This window comes from Neofelis nebulosa, chromosome 3 (genome assembly GCF_028018385.1).
Source record: "Neofelis nebulosa isolate mNeoNeb1 chromosome 3, mNeoNeb1.pri, whole genome shotgun sequence".
Classification (NCBI taxonomy): Eukaryota; Metazoa; Chordata; class Mammalia; order Carnivora; family Felidae; genus Neofelis; species Neofelis nebulosa.
The window spans coordinates 27,965,960-27,981,299 of NC_080784.1; the positions used below are offsets into that span (position 1 = coordinate 27,965,960).

Sequence of the window (15,340 nt, forward strand, 5' to 3'; positions counted from 1 at the left end):
TTTGTGACAAGTGTTACGGTAAAAGATTGTGGCAAATGGTTTTAGGACCAGTCTTTGGCAATCCTTTTTTGTATTTTATTTGCAAAAGTATTCTACAAAGACAAAACAAGAGGAAAAAAGAGGATTATTTGGAGTATTGGTATTTTGGAATCTCGTTTTAAAATCTCGTTCAAAGGATGTCCCAAAGTTTGTGCTTTATAAAAATAGAATAACAGTCTTAAGAAATTAAGAATTAATGTTTATATTTTATGCTTTTGAGATGAACGGTGTTACAAAGATTGGGATGTTCTGTGTGATAATGGTGAACTTCAAAAGCTTTCTCAGCACTGTCAGATCAAGGAACCCTTTCCCCTGTACCCAGAAGTCATTTGTGAGAGAGCAGTATGGGTTTTGTGTTAAAATATAAATGCTAAAATTCCTTTGGCATTGAACATTTGTAATAATGCATTTAAATCTTGAGACATGGTTATCATGATTTCTTTGCTCAATGGAAAAAACAAGATTTAGAAATTAAATTTTTATATTCTAGGCACATAATAATACATAGGTCCCTGAAAGCTCATAGCTGCCTTATGGATCCCTAAGATTCTTTTATTTTAATATTTAACCCTCAAGAATATTTTGTCTTTTCATTGTTGTTTTGATTTGTTAAGAAGTTGCGTGAAATTCAATTTAAATGGGAGAATATTTTGTTACTAGTTAATTTCTCCAGAAGGTATTTCACTTATTAGTATAATCTAATTCCCATTCATTTCAGCTAATTAGTAATTAGGGTATTTGAGCCATGTGGAGTGAACCAGGGAGAGCAGAGTAAAAGATGATGTTGGAAAGTTGAAGAGTAGTGATAGGAGAGATTCCCTGTGGTCTTCCAGATCATTGTATAGACTTAGCTTTTACGTCTGGTGAGATGAAGAGCCACTGAAGATTCTGAACAGGGGACTGGTGTATCTAACTGGTATGTTACAACAGGATCACTCTGCTGCTATGTTGCATGAACTCTAAGGGGATTCTTCTGGAAGCCAGAATGCCAAATAGAAGGCTGTTGCCACTCAGCCAGCTGAGAGAGGATGGTGACTTAGACCAGGCCAGTGACCGAGCAGTGACTACATTCTGGAGATGTTTTGGAGATAGTGCCAACAGAAATACTCTGATGCGGTGAGCATCGTGTGTGAGAGAAAGATGGTACTCAGGAAGAACTCAGGGTTTTGGACCTGAGTAAGAAAAAGGATAGAGTTGGTATTAACAGCAATAGGAAATTCTTCAGAGTAGGTTTTGGAGGGAGTACTAGGAGCTCAGTTGTGGGCCTCGGCATGAGATGTCTCCAGCATGTCCTTGTGGTGACGTCAAGTAGGAAGTTAGATTATGAGAGAGTCAGGAGTTCAGCAGAGAGACTGAGCTGGACATATGACTGAGGAGTTGTCAGTGTACGAATGTTATTTGAAGCCACAAGACTGCATGAGGTCACCGAAGAATGATACTGGTAATGAAGAAAAGAGATCTAAGGACGTAGTCCTAGAGTACTCCAGTGTCAAGAAAATGAGGAGCAACCAGAAAAAAAGACTAAGGAGTAACCAGTGAGGAAGGTGTCTAGGTATCCTAGAAACCAAGGGGAAAAATATTTCAAGAAGGAAGAGAGGTGATCGGCTACGTCAAGTAGTGCTGACAGGTAAAGTAAGGTGAGGACTGACAAATGACCACTAAGAGATAACTTCTAAGCGTATAAGATACTTGATAAGGTGATAATAAGTTGTAACTACTGTTTATTGGGCTTTTTCTGTGGGATACTGTATTAGGTGCTTTATACAGTTTTCTGTAACCCATTAAATAGCTTTATATGGTAAGAATTACATTTCTCATTTTATAGATGTTGGAAGCCAAGGCTCCAAGACACTAAGACATTAGTCCAAAACTATATACCTTGTAAAGTTGCAAAGCAAGAATGCAAACCCCAAATTTAAAAGGCTTTACTTTTTTCCTTATATTATACTGCTGGACTTACAGTAAGGTTGCCACCACAGTTTTTTAACAGGGTTTTCACCTGACGTTACTTTATGCATTTATGTGTAGGGTAAGTTAAAGCTATCTTACATGCTTTATTTTGTGCCGCAAATTTATATCATAAAAGGCAAGGGTAGATATGTAAGTTTGGTTTTTTTTTCCTGTGGCCTTATTCCAAGAAGGAAACTTCGAATTAGGAGATTTCTTTCAGTAAAGATTCTTTTTTCCATACCCATTTTACAATATGAAACATCAGTAATAACGTTCTCTACGGCAGAGAAAAGTTTTTATATTTGCAATTGTCCCATATTTTATCACTCCTCAGGCTGACTTTTAAAATATTCCAACAGAAAAATCAGTTTTAAGAATCCATCTAAGGTGTGCAAACTAACGGCAATTGCTGGCCTCTGTATGATGATGTCTTAGATATTTGCTCCTTGTGTTTACTAGTTTACAACCACCGCAAAATCAAGGAACATGTGTGAATATTTTACAAACGGGTTTTCTTTATTTTTTCAAAGCCTAAATTGCACTCTGTTAATTATCCTAGCATTTAGAAAATTACTTTTATCGTTACTTGGCCATTTCGCAATTGTAAAAGTATAAAGTGGGCACTGTGTGTTAACCATGCACTAAATTTAGTCTTAGGCCATATGATTTTAATTGCTTTGCATCAGAAAATAGTATTTGGTGTGTATTGTTTACCATCTAGCTAACCGTTACACCTACTGAACTTCTTTCTAGAAGAAAAACCTCTGGGCTCTTAGTAGTGTAAGCTTGTTTAAACCATCCTTGGTTCTTAATTTGTACTTTTTCTTTTTGCTTTGTACCCTTTCCTCAAATTTATTGCATGCATTTACAGATTTGTATGTGCCTTCTAGTGATACGATTCAGTTTACATAATTAGCATCCGCATTATGGTGACTACTTGGAAAGTCTCATCTAGCTTATTCTGTACTTACTCTCCCTGCAAAGTTATCTACTCCCTTGGCTCAGCTACCCCTACTGAGGCACTGCTACCATTTTGCTAACTGACCCTCTCATTATCTCTCTCCCTCTGCGATCTTCAATTCAGGTCTTCTGCTGTTAGTTTGGCCCCCACCCCCAGTTTATTCTCTGTGGAATAGCTAGAGCCATCTTTCCCAAACTACAGTCTTAACATAATTTTCTGCTTCACATTCTTGAGGGGGTTCCCGTTGTTCTTAGAGTCCCCCCTCAATCTCATACACTGAATCTGAATTTAGCCACTGAAGTTTCCTTAGTTCCTCCGTGTCCTCTGGGTGTTAATATGTGCTTTTCATACTACCTGGAATAAAGTTCCCCATCTTTTTGCCTCAGGGATTTCTGTTTATCCTCCAGTCTCCCCTCAGGAAGCAGTTCTGAGAATCTTTCCTAAGCCCAGTCCCTTCTGCTAGCCTCCAGAGCGGGTTAGGTATGCAGCCTCTAGCCTCTCCTGACATCTTGAACTGTTTGTCACATTTAACGGTACTTGATGAGCACTGGGTGTTTTATGTAAGTGAGGAATCACTAAATTCTACTCCTGCAACCGATACTATACTATATGTTAACTAACTTGAATTTAAATTAAAAAAAAAATAGTATTTGCTTTCTCTAGTTGATTCCTCAGAAGCTAGGCTTTTGTTTCTTCATCTTCTGTCCTTCTGAAGAATTAGTATATATGTATTTCATTTAGGGATTCATATTTTGGAGGAAGAAGACTCATCAAGGCAAAGTATCAAGCCTTTCTTGTTTACCGTGCTACCCCTAGCCCTTAACATACTGCAAGATACACTGCACACGCTAAAATATTTTAAATGAATGCCAGTGATAACTAAATTTGTGTTCAGCCTTCACCTCTCCTGAATTCTAGTTGGTCCCATGATCACTAGGGTATCAGGCACCTCAGATTCATAAACCCAAACCTCTTCCTCTTCTCTCCTCCCTTCCCCGCCCCGACCTACATCCTTCTTTTCTTTCATCTGTCACTGACATTTCCAAACTGGAACTGCTGTATCCCTTACTACCTGCATCCATCAGTTTTCAGACTCTGTCACTTCTGCTTTCTAATAGTTCTTGACATTACTCATTCCTCAACTCTTGTTTTTTCCACAACTGCTTTATTTCAAGCCTATCACTTCCTGCCTTGTCAACTACAGAGCCTTCTACTTTACCTGATCACAGCAGTTTAGAAACTAAGTACATAGCCATTTTGAAAGCATTATAAATAATTTTTAGTCTCACTGATTTGTAAAAATCCAGAAAGTAAATATTTCTTCTTCTGATTAATTCTTCTAAATAAACAGTTAATGTGTGTGTGTGTGTGTGTGTGTGTGTGTGTGTGTGTGTGTGTGTATTCATCTACTTAGGGACTTTGTTCATTTTCAAGAATCAGAAAAACTATTATTAAATCAACTGTATACAAATAAAATTTTGTAAAAGATTCTTAATATGAAAAAGGGAAATCTTTTTGTGCATCAGTAGTGAAGGTGTCACTTTTTTCATATAATATTGAATGTCAGCTATGTCCTGTAAAAGACCTTACTGACTTATTGACCAGTCATCCAGAGCAGTCACTGTCTCTAGAGGAAGCTTCCCAAGTGCAGTATAAAGTTCAATTAAGTCCTGAAAGTGGGCCAAGATGGAGTAATAGGGACTAGTTTTACTTTCCCTCTTGAAACAATAAACACACACACACACACACACACACACACACACACACAAATGAAATCTATGAAACAATGGTTTTCAAAAATTGGACATCATGCAGTACGTGTAGTGATCCCTGAGAGATAAACATTAAATAAGCTGAGTTGTGTGACTGCTCTGGCTTACTGCCTAGAAAGCATTTCTAGTCCTTAAACAGGAAAGGGGAAACCCAGGAGGAGCCCCGTGGTCTCCCTGAGTTGAGAAGGTGGAATTAGGAGTTTAGGGAGACCATGGGGCAAGAGTTAGCAGGTTGGAGACCAGCGAAAGGAGAGCTCCAGAGATCTGCAAAGGGTCCCCTTACAGTGTTCAGCTGAGTACTGATTTGATATAAGTATGAGGAAACCACAAGAGGCAAGAGAAGAACCACGGAAAAGAGGATTAGAGGGAACAACTCTGGCAGGTCACATAGCATCTGTCACTGTGTCTGTTGCTACCAGCCAGAGTGGACAAACCTCTTAATTCACCAGATATCATAAGGTACTCAGAAGGGTAATAAATACCTCACTAGGAGAGAAAAATTAGTCTTAGACTTAAAAAGCTGCTCTGGGCCTGTTTAACAAAGCTTAAAAACAAGCTTGGAAAGCAACCTAAGATATGTATCTTTGGAGTCCCCGAAGGAGAGAATGGCGGAAGAGAGGGTAGAAAAAATACATGAAAAAATTATAGCTGAAGGTTTTCCAAATTTGGTGAAAACTATACAGCACAGATCTAAGAAGGCCAGGAAGCCCTGAGCATCACAAAAGGAGAAGGAGGAGAAGGAAAAGGAGGGGGAGGAGGAGGAGGAGGAGAAGGGAAAAGGAGGGGGAGGAGGAGGAGAAGGGTATACCAGTATACTTCACAGTCAAATTGCTTGGAGCCAGTGGTAAAGAGAAAATATGAAAGCATCTGGAGGAGAAGCCACCTGTATAAAAGAATAAACATAAGCATGTTGGCAAATTCCTAGTCCAAAATGATGCAAACCAGAAGGTAGCAAAGCAACATCTTTAAAATCTTAAAGGAGAGGGAAAAACAGTTTTAAAAATAACTTGACATCTCCTGTCAGTATCATCTGCAGTAACATTTGACCCGTGTCCGAAAGCGGAAACTTGAATGGGCAAGGTGTTTGATGATACAGAGATTTTAATCATCTATTTTGGTACGACATTTTGCATTTTGAAAGTGTTTATATATGGGAGAAAGCTTGCTTTTGGCACATTTTGGAGGTAGCTAGGATGGGTGATTTTCTCTCTATTTTATACATGAAGAGGCTGAGATGTATAGGTAATATGACTTTCACAGTTTCATAAGACCCAGAAATAGAATCAGGCTTCCTGACTTCCTCTTCAGGACTCTCTTCTGACCTACTCCCATCTCCTCACTATTAGCTGTGTACTACTCAAAAATATTTCCTAAACTTAGAGGCTGTCAGAATATACCACGTGCCTTGAAGTGATTGTTTTGTATCTTGACGTCTGCAGTACATGAAGAAAAGAAATTTAAAGTCTTACTAAAATATCTAGGTCCAAATAGAAGACAGGAAAAAATGAGAGTACATTAAGGTATATTAGGCCTTGTGTGAAAAACTGTTACAGTATTTAAACTTTAAGGAAATGAGCAAAGGTAGGAAAATTGCAATGGTTGCAGAGAACCTTTTAATTAATGTTATTTCCTTTTTTTAAAAAGAGGTAAGAAGTTTGATTATTTTAATTACCATTTTAAATATGAGCAGAGATTCTTTTAATAACTTGGTTCAGATTAATGTGGCAGAAATTGGTTGAGAAGAAACTAGATTTTTTATATATGCTGCATCTATAGTACATAAAATAGAAGAATTAAATATTATCTTATATTTCACTGCCTCTGATATAGCAAATTAACCCATTGCTAACAGCCACGTGGAATGAATATGGTCCATTGTCCTTGTTGTTGCCACTAAAGTTTCTTCAAATTGTTCTTTAGAGAGGTTTCTCAACCTTTGTGTTCAGGAGAAATTTTGAGAGCCAGATCTTTAGGGAAGTCCTTATGGTAGAATTGAGATTTAAATGCTTGAACTTGAAAAGTAGGCAAGGTTTAAGTAGAATAAGGAAGAATGTTTTTGGTGTCCTCTCAGAACACTGAGGACAATTCCTGTTGGAAAGAAATAGGAAATAAAGTAGAGAAGGTAGGCTGGAGCTAGATTACTGAAAGCCTTAAACCACAAGTAGGAGAAACCGGTGAACAGCACTGAAGTTAGAATTTACTCCTGAGGTGAGTGAACTGTCATCCAATTATGCAATGTGACTTTCTCACACTTCAACTCAGTGCTTTCTGTGTATGTTAGAATGTATTGTGTTTCAGTCTACATAAGCACAGATGAAATGACAGAGCGAGGATGATTTACCTGAAGAGAGGACGTGTTTTCTTTTTCTTTTCTAGTCTACGCCTCTACATCTGGCCGCAGGCTACAACAGAGTGCGGATAGTACAGCTTCTTCTCCAGCATGGTGCTGATGTTCATGCAAAAGACAAAGGGTAGGTGTATCCATCTATTCCTTTTTTGTTTTTATTAAACATTTTTTTTCTTCATGTATGTTTATTCCTGAGAAAGATAGAGTGCAAGCGGGAGAGGGGCAGAGAGAGGGAGACACAGAATCCAAAGCGGGCTCCAGGCTCTGAGTTGTCAGCCCAGAGCCCGACGCGGGACTTGAACCCATGAACCGTGAGATCATGCCTGAGCCGAAGTCGGATGCTTAACTGAATGAGCCACCCAGGCGCACCTCAGTTTATTTCCTTTAGTGGTCTCACCCATGGACTGTTATGCTTTGTTTTAGCTTCTGATACACTAAAGCTTTTGCTCACTGGACAAAGTCCTAAATCCATTTCTTTATAGCTTGTGTAGCACTTTAAGAATGTTTGCAACTTCAGTTTGACTTCATTTCCATGTTCTACTCATTAAAGATGCTTTCTCATAGTAATTTCCTAAATTAGTTCAATTTTATTGCAGTTCTGTTATTTGAAGTTAAATTTTGCTTTTCTCAATTATTGATTTTTCAACTCAAATTGCATTTCAGAAAGGGAGATGAAACAAATAGAAAATTCTGATAATCCAGTAACGTAGCTGTCCTGTTCATCTGGTGTGTAAGGATCATCTTTTATTAATAAACCAAAAGCATACGTTTACAATATTCTGATTTGGTTTTTATCCTGATAAAATCTTGGACATCTGAACTGAGAACATTTACAAAGGTTGAGGTGGGAATGGAGGGGAGAAGGACAGTTAAGAAAGCAGTGAAGCCCTTTATTTTATGAATAGGTGTGTTTTGGGGAACTTAGTACCGATTTCCTATCTCGTCTTCAGAGACATAGGAATTAGGTCTGCTCCTATGTGATGGGCTAACATTTCTCATTATCCCACCTTCAGATCTAAAAGAGAATTGACCTGGGGCGCCTGGGTGGCTCAGTCGGTTAAAGCGTCCGCCGTAGGCTCAGGTCATGATCTCACGGTTCGTGAGTTCGAGCACCGTGTCTGGCTCTGTGCTGGAAACTCAGAGTCCAGAGCCTGTTTCGGATTCTGTGTCTCCCTCTCTCTCTGCCCCGTCCCCGCTTGCACTCGCTCTCAAAAATAAACATTAAAGGGGCGCCTGGGTGGCTCAGTCGGTTAAGCGTCCGACCTCAGCTCAGCTCATGATCTCACAGTCTGTGAGTTCGAGCCCCGCATCAGGCTCTGAGCTGACAGCTCAGAGCCTGGAGCCTGTTTCGGATTCTGTGTCTCCCTCTCTCTCTGCCCCTCCCCCGCTCACACTCTGTCTCTCCCTCCCTCCCTCTCTCTCTCTCTCTCAAAAATAAATAAACATTAAAAAAAATTTTTAAATAAAAAATAAAAATAAAAGAGAATTGACCTTAGTACCCAGGTAATGTAGATCCGTATTACACTCCGGTCTTTGTCAGCATGAAGAAAAGAAGCCCCGGAGGGAGGAGGGTCTCTCTCACTTTGCCCCTCTCCCTGTCAGGAAACATTAGAAATGAAGAAACAACTCAGTACCTGAGACACTTACCAGAGAGGGAATCCATCATTTCAAAGCCTCTTCTTGGTACTGTTTCTGTCTCGCCTGACATGTACCCTATGTGAATGGTGTCCCCATAGTACAGGGGCACAAATGCCTCATGCTCTCGTACATCTCTGGTCCCTTATGCTTGTCTGAAAACAGAGAAGTACACCACAAAATTGGGAGTCCTTGACTCATGCAGAATGAGAGTTGGATATGTAAGTCATAATAGTTTGGATGTTTCATTCTGATGCTGGCAGTTACCTACAGAGTGAAATAAAATGGTAGGAAGGTTTCAACTCACTCTCCATTAACATTTTTCTACAAATACTTGATCTTTAAAGCATGCAGTTGTCAATTAGCTCATGTCCTTCCTTTTACCTCAATGCTTTTCTAATTGGTGTTTTTATCATATTTAAGGATTGTGTACACAAAGCACAAGATAAATACAAAAGGTTAAACATTAGCTATGCTTTGTAGCCTCTTATTAAATATTTTTAAATGTTTTTAATATAATTATATTTGGATTTATTAGTTTTTGTCTTTTAGCACTTAGATAAATGACTATATGTTGTTTGTTTGAAATTTGAGTACATTATTGCCTTTTTTTCCATTTAGTGGACTTGTGCCTCTTCATAATGCGTGTTCATATGGACATTATGAAGTCACAGAACTGCTACTTAAGGTAAAAGATGTTTTAAAACATTGGATACTGTTTGCTTTTTTTTCCCTAACTTGTCATGAGTTTTCCTGTGTTGTGGGAGCCAATAAGAGTTTTAAGAAAATAAAATGTTTTTAAAAAATACTACTGTTGCCTTAAAAATGTTAAAACATTTAACTTATTTTAAATTGTCTTTAAAAGCTGAAATGAAAGAAACTAAAATGCTTATTGGCATTTCAAAGAGTCACAGCTGAAATTTACAATGAGATAAATGTCTTCTGAGTTTTACTAAGATCCAGTGAAATGATCGCTGACCTGAAACTGTTTTTCTCAATCCAGCATGGAGCTTGTGTCAACGCTATGGATCTCTGGCAGTTCACTCCACTCCATGAGGCTGCTTCCAAGAATCGTGTGGAAGTCTGCTCTCTGTTACTTAGCCATGGTGCTGATCCTACACTAGTCAATTGCCATGGCAAAAGTGCTGTAGATATGGCTCCAACTCCTGAGCTCCGGGAGAGATTGACTTGTATGTATTTATATCTCAGACTCAACATTGCTTGCTGTAAATTGAAATATCTCATTTTTGTTTAGTTATGAAGACTGGTGTTTTGTCCAACTTGAATAACAACCTTCTATTCTTACACGTACGCTAGTTTGTAATCCTCCTTTCTGATCCTGCACTTTTCTTCTAGGGCTAATGAGGGTGAGTCAATCCATAGCCATTTATTGCATGCTTACTCTGTGCCAGGTCCTGCAAGCACAACAGTGTACAAACCAGGAAAAAAATTCTAAGCTCACAGAGCTTATAATTCTTGTGCTATTGAGCACTCACTATTTCCCAGGCCCTGCAAGGTTGCACAATCATGTTTGTGTTTCTTGTGTGTGTTATAGCCTAAGTGCAATCATTTGCCCCAATTTATTACTTTTTTTCAGTTTTTAAAAATGTTTTGAGGGGCGCCTGGGTGGCTCAGTCGGTTAAGCGTCTGACTTTGGCTCAGGTCATGATCTCGCGGTCCATGAGTTCGAGCCCCGCGTTGGGCTCTGTGCTGACAGCTCAGAGCCTGGAGGCTGTTTCAGATTCTGTGTGTCTCTCTCTCTCTGCCCCTCCCCTATTCACGCTCTGTCTCTCTCTGTCTCAAAAATAAAATTAAAAAAAAAATGTTTTGAGAGAAAGCGTGAGTGGGAGAGGGGTAGAGAGAGGGAGACACAGAATCTGAGCAGGCTCTAGGCTCTGAACTGTCAGCACAGAGCCCGATGCGGGGCTCAAACCCACCAACTGCGAGATCATGACCTGAGCCAGAGTTGGATGCGACTGAGCCACCCAGGTGCCCCAACTTGCCCCAATTTAAATAAGATCTTTTTGAAGATTTGGTGGAAGTAATATTCTCATGTATTGATATATATTACCTATATATACATATGCATGTTTTTTATTCTAATTTTAATTTTATTTTTATTTTTATTTTTATTTTTATTTTTATTTTTATTTAGAGGGAGAGAGAGAGTGTGAGCAGGGGAGGGGCAGAGAGAGAGGGAGACACAGAATCTGAAGAAGGCTCCAGACTCTGAGCTGTCAGCACAGAGCCCGACACGGGGCTCGAACTCACAAACCACGAGATCGTGACCTGAGCCTAAGTCGGATGCTTAACCGACTGGGCCACCCACATGCCACCATATGCATATTTTTTAGATAAGCTTTTTGTCTTGGAATAGTTTTATATATATATATATTTTCATTTTATTTATTTTGAGAAAGAGAACGTGCGTGGGTGTGAGAGAGAGAATCCCAGGCAGCCTCCGCAGTGTGAGCCCAGAGCCCATCATGGAGCTCAGTCTTACAAACCAGGAGATCATGACCTGAGCCAAAAGTAAGAGTCGGGTGCTTAACAGACTGAGCCACCCAGGTGCCCCTGTCTTGGAATAGTTTTAGATTTACAGAAAAGTTACAAAATTAGTGCATAGAGTTCTCATATACTCCATATCCATTAACGTCTTACATTTGTATGATACATTTGCCATAGTTAATGAACTGGTATTGATAGATTATTAACTAAAGACCATATTCTACTCAGATTTCCTTAGTTTTTACGTAAAGTCCTGCTTCTGTTCCTGGATCTCCCTCAGGATATTACACTACATTTAGTTGTCCTATCAAATACTGAGATCTGTTTAATTCTGTATGTGGGCATTGCAGGTCTAAATTCAACTAGGCATCACCTACCTACCATTTAACTCATCCTATGGTTGGTATTCTCTTTCAGGATTCTAAGAATAAGGTAACTGGATTTAAATGCCTGAGAAAATCTTTAAATGATAACAAGAAAAAGGCAGAGTCAAAATGATGATGTCATTTAAATTTAAGCAGATTTTAAACTGGTTTGTATTAAAACAGGAAGACTTGCAATTTTCACTTTGTTTAAGTAGAAATTTAAACTTATTTTGGTCCTGGCACAGATAACATCGACTAGATTACAGTCCAGCACAAACCAGATTATAACTGGGCAGATGTCTTAGCAATGAATCCTCATAGAAATGCCTTTTTTCTCTCTCCCACTCATATGACCCTTGCCGTATGTTATCTTGCATCATACAGTTCATTCTTCTATGTGCGTGTTCTATCTTCACGGTGAAATTTAAGTTCTCGAAAGATTTTTCATTTCATTCTTGTCTCCTTAGCACCCGCACAGTGCCTCGTTACCCAGTAAAAATGTGTTGATGGTACTTGTGTCTGGATCTCTCTATCTGCCCCCCTCACCCCAGCACAGTTCATTGTGAACACTGTGCACAGCAAGTTTATTGAATTGAATTGAGCTCAAAACTTTTTTTAATCTTTTGTTGTTGTTTTAATTTCCTTCTTTTAGTTTATACCCTGGACTCAGCTTTATCCTCCATGTCACCTTTGACTTATTTTTCCTTTCAAGCATTTTTCCCATTGTGAATATTATTATGAGTTTTTATAGTGTATTTCACTATCTGATTCCAGTGTACACATTATGACTTAACAGAAATTTATATAGTTTTGTAAAAGAAGTTCCCTGATTAGAGTACTTTTCAACCTGCTCAGTATTTCTTTTACTTTATTAAATAAGATTCCACCAAGGAATTATCTGAAGAAAAGGATTTAACAAAGTTGGAACTTCTCTGTGATTTTCATCATCATGCCCGCTGCCTTACTCTAGACATTCACAATTAACAGAGTTCTTTTTTTTTTTTTTTTCTTTTTTTAATGTTTGGGTTTTTTTGGGAGGGAGAGAGGGAGAGTGCAAGCAGGGAAGGGGCATAGAGAGAAGGAGACACGGAATATGAAGCAGGCTTCAGGCTCTGAGTTGTCAGCACGGAGCCCGAAGTGGGGCTCGAACCCACAAACCATGAGATCATGACCTGAGCCGAAGTCAGACGCTTAACCGACTGAGCCACCAGGCACCCCTAACAGAGTTCTTAAGAAAAGTATACAAGGGGCACCAGGGTGGCTCAGTCGGTTAAGCGTCTGACTTTGGCTCAGGTCATGATCTCTCAGTTCCTGAGTTGATACCCCGCTTGGGGCTCTCTGCTGTTAGCACAGAGCCTGCTTCAGATTTTCTGTCCCCCTCTGTCTCTGCCCCTCCCCCATACTTTCTCTCTCTCTCTCTCTCTCTCTCTCTCTCTCTCTCTTTTCTCTCTCAAAAATAAACATTAAAAATGTTTTTAATTATATAAGAAACAAACAAGATTTTGATCCTACCCATGGTTATAGGCATTTTCATTTCACACTTTTTTTTCTGCTTTTCTCTCTCTTTTTTTACTGTTTCCATGAAGCGAAATGAGCAAGGTAGTTTGGATTCTGCATATATTAAAGCTGAAAATACCAAACGTAGCTTTCATTCTTGTTCCAAAATGATTTTGAAGAGGAACTTAGGGCGCCTGGGTGACTTAGTTGGTTAAGTGTCCGACTCTTGATTTTAGCTCAGGTCATGATCTCATGGTTTGTGAGTTCAAGCCCTGCATCAGGCTCTGTACTGGCTGTGTAGAGCCAGCTTGGGATTCTTTCTCTCTGCCTGCCACTCTCTCTCTCTCTGAAATAAACTTTAAAAAAAAAAAAAAAAAGAAACTTTTATGGCATCTTATAAGTATTAAGTTTTCAAGGTAAGTTTGAGTATAATTTGCAATTTTATTGCCTTCTTTTTGCTACTTAAGTACTTCCTTGAGGTTTTAAAAACAAATCTTTATGTAACCTTTGCATTGGGAGGGATCATTGTATTGTTGATAGATTTTTCCATTCTCTGTTTTTTTTAATCTTGAGTATACTATATTTTAAATTTGAAAGCCAATTTGGGCAGACATCTTTACTTTTTCCCAAAGAGCAAAGATAAGGAATATTTTATTTCTTGTTATTTGAGAAAATATTATGTCTAATTGCATTGTTGCATACATCCTAATTTCGTAATTTCCTTAGTATTCTAGTCCTATTACTTATGTTTTTCATAAATTTACCCTTATTTTTTTTTCTGAGTCACCTATCCTGAACTCAAAAGAGTAATTGAAAAAGTAGAATTGCTTATATCATTTTGATAGTCATAGAGCATTTGTCATTAGAGAAACAGCCAGTATGATTTGAATTCCATTTAAATTTCCCCAGACTGATGGCCAAAGCAAAACCATACTTTCTGTTTGAAATCCGTTCTCAACACATCACCTTCCTTTGCAGTCGGCAGGATCCTGCTCCTTACGTATGGCAGTTTGTAATTCTTCTGCTTGATTTATCCCTAATTTTATCATTAACATGAAAATCTATAATTTTGTGTTTTGAAAACACTGGTTTACTTTTACTTCATTTGACCTTAACTTTGAGTTTCTGAAGTTTCAAAGTCCTATACTTTGAGGAACTTAGCAGTGATAAGTTACCACTAAACAAGAGGTTTCATAAAAATGGTTTTTCCCCTGCACCTGCCATGACTTATTTTATAAATATTCACCATTCATGCAACAAATTGAATACATAATATACCATATACAAGCAGTGTGCTAAGTGATAGGACTACCGTAGCAAATAAGATCATGTGATCTGTCCTGTGACGTAAGGCTAATGCAAGTGCAGGGGGCTTCATAAGAAGGAATCCTAGGCCAATAATGGAAAATATCAGGTAGGCCTCACCAGAGTATCTAAACTGAGGCCTTGAACGATGATAGTAGTTCTCTTTTTTCTTTTTTAAGTTTTTATTTAAATTCCAGTTAGTTAACATATAGTAAAATCTTAGTTTCAGTAGTAGAATTTTGTGATTCATCACAGTAATAGGAGTTATTAAGGCACATATGTTTCCACGTGTGTCTTTCTCTGTCTTTTGAGGGACAGAGGGGAGTGAGATGGGGAACTCAGGAGAGGAGAGAGGAAAAGAAAGGAATTTAGTAGCAGGCAGGTGCAAAGGCTATGTGGGCTGGCCGGGGATTGCTATGTAATATGTTAGCTCACACATCATTGGCGTCTTTTTAGAAGAATTTCCAGCTTTTTGTCTTATCAAAATACAAACCAAAAGTGTAAAATAGAAAATATGACTCTAAGTTTTTAGTTAGAATATTGGATTTTTATTTATGCAGTTAATTAAGAAATCACTTTTGGGGCGCCTGGGTGGCGCAGTCGGTTAAGCGTCCGACTTCAGCCAGGTCACGATCTCGCGGTCCGTGAGTTTGAGCCCCGCGTCAGGCTCTGGGCTGATGGCTCAGAGCCTGGAGCCTGTTTCCGCTTCTGTGTCTCCCTCTCTCTCTGCCCCTCCCCCATTCATGCTCTGTCTCTCTCTGTCCCAAAAATAAATAAAAAAACGTTGAAAAAAAAAATTTTAAAAAGAAATCACTTTTGAAGAAATCTCTTACTTGCTTATATAAATCTCTTATACAAATAATAAAATACTATTTGTTCTTCGAAAAATTATCAGACTCTTGGCACTTCCCCTATAATTCAGTTCTTCCCTTTTCAGGGCTAAAACTGTTAATATTTTGGC

The 15,340-nt window shown here is 38.6% G+C and overlaps 1 protein-coding gene across 2 annotated transcripts in view; it reads left to right on the forward strand.

Annotated features, from left to right (window-relative positions):
• TNKS (tankyrase) overlaps window positions 1–15,340 on the forward strand; it is a 215,731-nt gene that overhangs the window by 127,360 nt on the left and 73,031 nt on the right. For both annotated transcript variants that reach the window (XM_058720163.1, XM_058720162.1), the window contains exons 6-8: window positions 7,099–7,193; window positions 9,326–9,392; window positions 9,708–9,894. In XM_058720163.1, the coding sequence (XP_058576146.1) occupies window positions 7,099–7,193; window positions 9,326–9,392; window positions 9,708–9,894 (349 nt within the window). The remainder of the gene's footprint in view (window positions 1–7,098; window positions 7,194–9,325; window positions 9,393–9,707; window positions 9,895–15,340) is intronic.